At 39.6% G+C, this 9,251-nt stretch overlaps 1 protein-coding gene across 2 annotated transcripts in view; it reads right to left on the minus strand.

Moving 5' to 3' along the window:
* Positions 1-8,290, minus strand: part of rbm45 (RNA binding motif protein 45) — a 19,912-nt gene extending 11,622 nt beyond the window's left edge. The window contains exons 1-9 of one of the 2 annotated variants that reach the window (XM_015016323.1): positions 7,963-8,290; positions 6,474-6,596; positions 5,051-5,177; positions 4,767-4,892; positions 4,519-4,677; positions 3,008-3,128; positions 1,434-1,524; positions 531-688; positions 372-447 (exon numbers count right to left, since the gene is read on the minus strand). In XM_015016323.1, the coding sequence (XP_014871809.1) occupies positions 372-447; positions 531-688; positions 1,434-1,524; positions 3,008-3,128; positions 4,519-4,677; positions 4,767-4,892; positions 5,051-5,177; positions 6,474-6,596; positions 7,963-8,238 (1,257 nt within the window). In that variant the 5' untranslated portion in view covers positions 8,239-8,290. Of the gene's footprint in view, positions 1-371; positions 448-530; positions 689-1,433; positions 1,525-3,007; positions 3,129-4,506; positions 4,678-4,766; positions 4,893-5,050; positions 5,178-6,473; positions 6,597-7,962 lie in introns of both variants that reach the window. The other variant, XM_015016322.1, reaches the window with a different exon arrangement.
* Between the last annotated feature and the right edge of the window lie 961 nt (positions 8,291-9,251).

Consider the following 9,251-nt stretch of genomic DNA (forward strand, 5'->3'; position numbering starts at 1 on the left):
ATCTACATCCTCCTGCCAGCTCACGTTGTAACAAGAATAACAGTGACCATATTTACACAGATGATACACAGCTTTACATTACTATGTGACTAATTAACTCTGAATCCATCTAAGCACTGAACAGATGCTTAGAACAAATCAACGTAAGGATGCGCCATAACTTTCTCTAGCTGAACAGAAATAAAACTCAAGTTATTATCTTTGGACCTCACCACTCAAATAGTCATCTTATTTTAGGTTAGTCAGTTATTACAGCAAATGAAGAACATTTACAGGATTAAAGAATTTTTCTGATCTAAAGCTTTGAATTGTTGATGAAATGTGCTATACAAATAAACTTGACTTTATTCATTCACTCCTAAGAGACTCACCTGCTTGTCAGCATACTTCATGTATCCAACCTTCCTTCCTGGAACCAAATGGACCTCGATGAGGGAACCAAAGCGACTGCAGAGACAGACATTAGCAGGCATGTTTTAGCTGTGAGATAACGCAGAAACACGGCGATGGAGAGGAGTGACGACGTTTACCAGAAGACGTCCTCCAGCACGTCGAGCGGCAGCGGGGAGGGGTTGAAGACAACAAACAGGCGCTCTTTGGCCTTACTGTCGGACGGAGCGAGCTTCTTCAGAGGCGGCAGGGTGACGTCCGTCTGAATGCGAGACATTTGTGAGACAGACGAGAATCCCTGGTGGAGAGAGACGCATTTTCTCACATCTGGGTGGGAAATATTAAGTTTACTAAAAACATTAGGTTTAATTGATGCTACCTCCCGCCTGCATGTGGCAATATGGCTGGAAGACATGAATTACAGCCATAGTCAAATCAGATTGAAATCTGATTTACAATTTTAATCAATTCTTTTCCCCTTGAATTATTTTATTTATTTATTTATTTATTTTTACAAATGACAGAAAATATCTTTAAAAGCTGACTTTATTTCAGATGACCTGAAATCAGAGTTGGGGGAGAGGGAAAGATGGTAGTTCTTGGGTTGGCTACAGAGGACCGGTGAAAAAACAAAATCCAGATTTTGCAAAACTATAAATCTTCAAAGCAAGGAAATGTTACTAAAGATAAAATTGATTTACTGTCCATCTGTAGGAGGCAGTATTTCACACTTCTACTACTACCTGGATGTTTAGTCAATATGGTGAATAACAAAAAGTCCCACTTATTTTCACACTTAAGCGTTAATATCACAAAATTCCTTGCAAATATTTCTGAAGTAGCACAACAAAATCAGTTATTTTGATTGTAAGAAGAAAAAGCAATTACAAAACAATTGTGAAATTCTGAAGGAACCAATTTGTTTTTTTGGGGTTTTTTAAGCAAAAATCTGTTCATTACAACTGGGACTATATTTGGTCATGTGAAGGAATGTATTTGCAATAGGAGGAGCTGGAAGGAGAACAGGAAGTGAATAAACTCACAGCGGGTTTGATCATACTGCTGTTGGCTCCGTTCCACACTGAGGAGAGGATCTGGGCTGTAACAAACTGAGAGGCCATCCGGCCTGCAGGGCTGAACACAAACAACGTTACTAGCATTCAAACGCTCTCGCTCTTCCTCCCATCAGTCAAGTTCTCTATGATCAAGTTTTTGACTCTGATCAAAAACCAATCGTTTTTGACATAACTGAATAATTGTAATAATGCCATAATTTTGGTACCATTGCAATATAGTACAATGTATTCAGGATTTCTATGGCTATACATTGTGACACTTTTGGGTTACATTTATTACAGGTCATGTCGTCATGGTACATGTTTTCTTTTACATATTAATTAACTCAATTCTACGACAGATCAGTCCGTCTTCATTTTCAAATGTTTTTCTCTGAAAACATTATATGACAACCAGACAGACTCAATTTATTAAATACATAACTTTTGAGGGAACTGGCTGCACTAGATTAGATTTTCCTGCATCAGAGTAAAGGGGTTTGATTATATAATAAGTAGAGTACACTTCTCAGATTTTGATTTGTAATATATCTCCTGAACAGATTTGTAACAATGTCTGATTTTTTTCCCCCAGGTTTGGCTGAGACTCTAAATTTACATAAACCCAATAAGAATTTTTTTCTCTGTCTGAAGTTAAATCTTATTATTATTATTTTAAGTTAGTCAAAGTTACCTAACTTATTTCTACTTACTAAATATCACAATAATGACAGAAAGGATATGACAGAGATTTATTTATTAATGTCTTCAGAATCAGAAGTTTACATACATTTCCTCAGTATTTTGTAGTATTGCCTTTGAACTGTATGACTCTGATCAAACCTTTTGGGTTTCGTTCTTCATGCTCCTCTGTTTGCTAGAGTTCTGGTTTGTCCTGACAGAACTGGTGGAACTGAGTCCATTTTGTGGGCCTCCTTAGTGTCACACGCTTTTTCAGACCTGCCCACATTTTCTCCATAGAACTGACTTCATATCTTGGCCGATTTCTTCTGGCTTTCCGTTGTTTCAAAAAGAACCCCACATATTTGAGATGTGGCCTTCAAATACAACTACAAGCTTGACTCCAATTAACTCAAATGTGTCAGTTAACCTGTCAAAAATTTTCAATGCCATGACATCATCCCCTGGGCTTGGCCTCATTGCTTAAAGAGACAGTAAGCATTCTGTATGTAAACTTCTGATTTTGAAGACACGAATAAATAAATCTCTGACACATTCTGTCATCATCACTAGCAAACAGAAATACTTTTATTTGTTATTGGTCTGACTTAACTTGAGACATGTTTTTATTGGATGTATGTAAATTTCTGGTTTCAACTGCATTGTACTGCTTAACGTACCGCTGCTGACACACTGAAGTTTGTGGTTGTAAAGAAACAAAATGTGATAACGTTCAAGAGGTGTGAAAACATTTTCAAGGCTCTGCCAATTGACTGTCCATTAGAAAGATTATTGACAGTGAATGCTCTCTCTAAAACAACATCCAATGCTACCTTAAGCAATGTGGTGTGTGTGTGTGTGTGTGTGTGTGTGTGTGGTACCTCTCTCCATCTTCGTAAAAAGCCACTTGAATTCGGTTGCCAGGTGGATACTCAAAGCCGTTCAGCTTCTCCTTGGCATAAACTGCTGATCCGAGATTATTGTAGCGAATCAGAGCGTGACCTGGAGGCACACGGAGGAGCCCAATTTAGGCGGGTCATCTCCAATCAGAACCAACACAAACTGCTGACACCAAAACTTCTGCTTCCTATGAAAATGTTTCTTTGAATCTTTTCTGAACAGATTTGTTTAGTCTCCTTTGATATCTCTAACAAACTGATCGAAAACTGCTGACTTGCCATGTGTGATGACATCATCAACGCCAGGGTTTGGTCATAACGGGCCCAGTTACCCGTATCAAGGTTTTAAACAGCTTAAAGACTTTTCTATCATACTCTTCCAATAGTTGGAAGTTATTGTACTGAGATATATGATCATATTTCTGTTTTTAAAATTTTTTCTGTTTTTGTTCTGATGTGGTATCTGTGATATGTAAATGTGATATTTTCATTATTTCATGGTGGACAATCACAATTAACAAAAATAACAGATTGCAAATATCTGTAAATAATATACATGTGTTTCACTTACTGATAAAGTTACTGAAAATTACTGACTTTTCAATAATAATAGTCTAATGGGTATGAGGTATATTCAGCCCCTCCAGGATTTTGCAATTCATTTTTTGCAGTCAAAATCAGTTTTTGTGATGCTACTTTAGAATTGTTTCCAAAAATATTTTGTGATTTGTTTTTTGTCATTACACCACTTCTAAATTTTCACATATAAAAAGTGAAAAAAGTTGTGCTATGGTGGCTCAGGGATTAAGTGCAACCCACATATGGAGGCTTTCGTCCTCGACGCGGCTGTCGCAGGTCAGATTCCCGGCCTGGCGACCTTCGTCACATGTCCTCTCCCTTCTCTCATTACCCATTTTCCTGTTAATTCACTATCAAATAAAGGCCAGTAGAGCCAATAAAATCTTTTAAAAAAAGGGGAAAAATGGACAGATTGAACATAAACATTTTCACTCTGTAAAGAACTTAAATAACTTCATTTTTATTACTTACCATATTAATCACAGACTATAACTTCACATAAAGAGACGGCAGTACAAGTAAGACATACTGCCACCTGCAGGTGGGAGATAGTCACTTAAACCTAATGTTTAACCTCTTTTTTTTAAGGTTTTAAGGTTTTATCTACTGGTCTTTATTTGACACTGGAGGGACTGAATATTTAATTTATTATACAACATTGTTTGTTTTTCTTAAACCAACATTTTGTGTAAACATGACGATATTGTGAAACCATTATATTGTAATTCAAACTTTTCAAGCTGTGTAACAAAGAGACCCTCCCACCCCCTCTTCACAACTGCTCTCTAACTCGACCATGTATCGACCTCCATTTGCCGCTGAAAGTCATTAGAACGGTGAGAACAATCATATCAGACCTGATAAAACACACAGCAGAATTAATCCACAGTGGGGGAGAATACCTTTGCTCATACCATACGAGTCTCTGTGAAGCTCACAGTACTCCATGCCTGGGATGAGGTCAAACAGAGCAAAGATCTGCTCCTGGGTGAGCGCGGCCCGCGTGGACACCATCAGAGAGCGGGTGAACTCGCTTTGGCGGTAGTCCATCATGGAGTAGTTCCCCTGATCAGCTGTAGTACAGAAAAACAAAAACAAACAAGGTAAGAAACAAAAAAAAGTTCAGATTTTAAACGTTTGATCGTGTTTTTAAAGTGCATACGGGTGATGATGGGGTATTGGTTCATGGAGTCACTGGAGCTGTAATCTCCCCCCCTCGCCCCTCCTGCAGAGTAATCTTCGGAGGAGTTATTTTTACTGCGGGGTTCAGCGAGGATGGCCCTGTAAGCTGGAGACAGTACCACAGTTTTTGTATTTAACCAACAAGACATTGGCTGAGGTTCTAATTCATGAAATCTATTGTTATGAACGTTTCCAAAACTGCTTCTCAAGTGATAAATTCCACACTACAACCTGAACCAGTGGACCGACCCGGCACAGACTCACATTTGTCACAGTTCTCGATGGCAAGGGCAGCTTGAGAGGGTTTGTAGTAGCGCACGTAGCCAAGGCCTTTGCTTTCACCTGTGACTTTGTTTCTGATGAGGATGCAATATTCAATATCTCCGTACTCCTGGAAAACAGTCATGGGACAGATATTAAACAAATGCTGCTCTAATATTCTGAACAGGTATGCAAGGTACTCTAAAGTTGATTGGTCTTATTGATTAACAATTGATTAGTAGCCACGTTCTTAAAAACTTGAGTTTTCTCTTGTGTTAAGATGGCTAACCGACTTTCTACACATTTTCATAACTGAATTAAAAAAAAAAAGAAAACACATTACATTTTAACATTATTTTGTGTCAGCTAACTGAAAAAAAAGAAAATTGTGGTTTTCTCACATTAATAAACTTTGACATATTTATTAAAAAAATAAAAAAGAAACCTCTTAGGTTGCTGAATAGAAAAATAAAAGATAAAAAGTATTTTTATACTTTAAAAATAAGTATCGGTCGAGGCCATGGTCTTGAGCCGGAAAAGGGTAGAGTGCCTTCTCCGGGTTGGGGGGCATGGAGGTCCAGCCCCAAGTGGAGGAATTTAAGTATCTCGGGATCTTGTTCACGAATGAGGGAAGAAGGGTAGGCTCTACGGAGCCCAGCCACCCTATCCTTTAGAGATAAGGTGAGAAGCTCAGTCATCCGGGAGGGACTCAGAGTAGAGCCACTGCTCCTCCACGTCGAGAGGAGCCAGTTGAGGTGGCTCGGGCATCTGGGCAGGGTGCCTCCTGGACGCCTCCCTGGTGAGGTGTTCCGGGCACGTCCCACCGGGAGGAGGCCCCGAGGAAGACCCAGGACACGCTGTCTCTCGGCTGGCCTGGGAACGCCTTGGGGTTCCCCCGGAGGAGCTGGAAGAAGTGGCTGGGGAGAGGGAAGTCTGGGCCTCCCTTCTGAAGCTGCTACCCACGCGACCCGATCCCGGATAAGCGGGAGAAAATGGATGGATGGCATTATTTATGTGAAACTGTCTGTAGTTGCTCTTGAAGGAATGCTTCATGAAGTGCACTAACTCACAACAGCCCTCAAAATCATTTTGCATCCCTAACCAGACTCTGGGCCATTTCTCATTCCTGTTCTGGCGTTGCTCTGCCATCTTTCTTTCTGCATCAACTGGCTCCACTTGAGGATGAGCAGCAGCACTGTCTGCTGTGTAGCGGACAAAAGCAGATCCGTGGTTGATAGAGGTAGTTAAGATTGTTGGATAAGATCAGTTTCACATCTAAGTATCGGCCAATCACTGATCTTCCAAAACAAAGGAAATTGGGGCCGATTTATCTGTGAACTTATAAAATAAAGGCTTGAAATATTTCACCATATTTGCTTTACATTTTAAAATAAATGACAAAATTATATTGTAAAAGAGTAATTACTCTGAATGTGTTTTTCAGATCCTCCTCTGTGAAAGTTTTGGGAATCATGATGAAGATCCTGGTCAGCTCTTCATCCTCAACGTCTCTGTGTCTGGCTGATCCTCGTGACTGTGCTATAAACACCTAAAAAAACACACAAAACAACATCCATATTATAGTCTAATAAATCATATTCATAAATTAAGATAAAGCAGAGATTTGCTGTCATTCGTTCAGGACTCTGGTGCTGGCACCATCCGGACCTGCAGCCTTGCTCTGATTCATTCTCTCCAGCTGCCTCTTTGCTTCTAGATACAGAAAAGTGGGATGGGGAGGCAAAGGGAGCAGCAGCTTCTCCTGTTTTGGTTGAAGACAAACTTGTGGAAGCAGAAGAGTCCATAACTGAGGTAGAAGATAGGACATCTGAGGTTTGACAGGAAAGCTGTGGGTCAAAGGAAGGTGGGACCTCTGTATGGTAGAGGACAGGAGAGGATGACGATGATGAACTTGTTCCTGAACTGAACCTGTTGAAAAATGTGTTCAGCTCATTTGTTCTGTCAAGGCTTCCATCAATCTGATCCTCCTTTTGCTTGAAGCCTGTTGTTAATCTTCTTCATCCCTGACCACACATCTCTAATGATGTTCCTTTGCAGTTTATTCTCCAGCTTCTTCCTGTACTTCTCCTGTATTTCAACAAAGGTTTGTATTCAGAACAGAGAAAAACAAGTTTACAGTCAGATTTCTTCAGATGAGGTCTTGGTTTGGAGACATGCATCCTTGACATTAGCATAAAACAAATCCGAAATCTTGTTTTTTTTGCTCCTGCTCTGCATCCATGATGCCTCCTTTTCAACTCCTCTGGGCTTTCTGGTTTCAGCTGTGGTATTATTTCAGCTTTTCCAATGTTGATCAGCTGCTCCCTGTTGTAAACCATCCTGTTGCTATGGTTATGCATCATAACAAGATAACAAAAATACAAAAAATATTGCCAAAAATCAATATTTTTGGCAAAATATTGATCCAAAACAAGAGACAACTGTTCAAAATAAGCTATTTTCCTCCAAAAAAAAAGCATAAATTAATTTTTTATTTAAAAAAAGAAGAAATCTCAATGAAAACACACACAGAGCTACTGACAGACTAACGGAAAAATGGGGTAGTAATTTAAAAAGTGCCATTTCTTAAAATTTATAAAAGGTAAATTAAAAAAATGTAATTGGATATCAGTAACATGGTTTTTGAGGAATACCTGGAATATGAAATGATGAAAACTTTACATTACAAAGATATTGCAAAGAAATGACCTCACCGGGTCAAAAGAGACCCACTTAGAGCGTGACCTGGAGGGTAAATAATAGCTAACATGATAAGAACATGTTAGCTGTTATCAGGTTAGCCATTAGCATGTTAGCCACAGCTTTAACCGAATTTACTTAGATATTAACATTGATAGATTATATTTCAGTCAGCTGGTGTAACTTCTCCGTTATTACCAGCCCATTAGTCGTACCTTTATCGGTTTAGTCCCCTCCTGCAGCACCTTTCCGTGCATTTCCTCCATGGCTAAGCAGGCCTGTGACGACTTAGCGAACTTCACATATGAGACGCCTTTGGGCTCCTTTGTCTGCTTGTCTTTGACCAGCCAGACCCCCTGAACCTCCCCAAACTTCGAAAAACTCTCCCGAAGCTCGTCTTCAGTTATAGACCGACTGGTGACCACGAACAGACGGCTGTTCGGAGGGTCGTCCAGGTTTTCGGGCATCTGTTTTGAAGAGCTGTCCTCCATCTTTGCTTTTCTTCTGCAATCGCCGGTGATGCGTTTGGGTGCTCTTCAGAAGAAGAAGAAGAAGAAGAAGAAGAAGAAGAAGAAGAAACCCTGCGCTAGTTCTCGAAGCTGCTATTTCGCTCTTACATATACGAGTGCAGATCTCAGACTGTGGATATTTCCGACTTTTCCTGTGTTCCTAACAACCCAAAAGTTACATATTGATATAAACATTTTAATATATGAGTTTAAAACAGGAAATTTGATCGTCTCAAACTTCTCTCGTTTCGAGAAAAAATAATTATGAATTACACTTCCGTTAAGAAAAAACATAGAAAATGATTATCATAATTTCGTCATTTAATTGTTTTCTATAAGAACGTTGCTTTTATTGTTTTTTATTGCATATATTGTAGAAATTCCAACTCAACGATTTATTATGCGGGGATTTAGGGTCATCCAATGGAAAAAAACTATAATTACGTCAACCAATTGATAGTTATATTTTTTCTTAATTTATACCCGAAATACAATCCAAAACACCTGATTTATGGCCTTTAGGACTCATTAAAGTATTGGTATGGGGTGTGAATGTTTATGAGTAATATATAAGTGATGTATGGTGGTCAGGAGCAAACTGAACCCAATCAAGCCAAACTCAATGTAAGGCAGAAATCAGCCAAAAATGTTGGGAGCAGTTGGCTTAAACATAGCAGGTATGTTGGGCCCAGGTGTTCCTGGTCAGCACCTGATGCCTGTCCAATCCCACCTCACTTGACAGACAAGATGTGAAAGCCAAAAACCAAGGTTTTCACATCTGACACCCCCTTTCAACCATAAAGGCTCTGTCATCTGAGGGAGGGGGGCTTAAAGTAGAACCATTACTTCACCAGATTTCCTGGGATCTGATGAATGCCTCTTGGTTCCATGACAATGGTTGCTTTTCAGGAACATCCCACTATGAAGAAAGCCTGGTGCAAACCCAGAAACAAAGGTTTTGGACCTGTTACCCCATGACCCAGTCTAAGACAACC

The sequence above is a fragment of the Poecilia latipinna genome, unplaced genomic scaffold, assembly GCF_001443285.1.
Source record: "Poecilia latipinna isolate Pla-1442-1.1 unplaced genomic scaffold, P_latipinna-1.0 Scaffold2005, whole genome shotgun sequence".
NCBI classification, from domain to species: domain Eukaryota; kingdom Metazoa; phylum Chordata; class Actinopteri; order Cyprinodontiformes; family Poeciliidae; genus Poecilia; species Poecilia latipinna.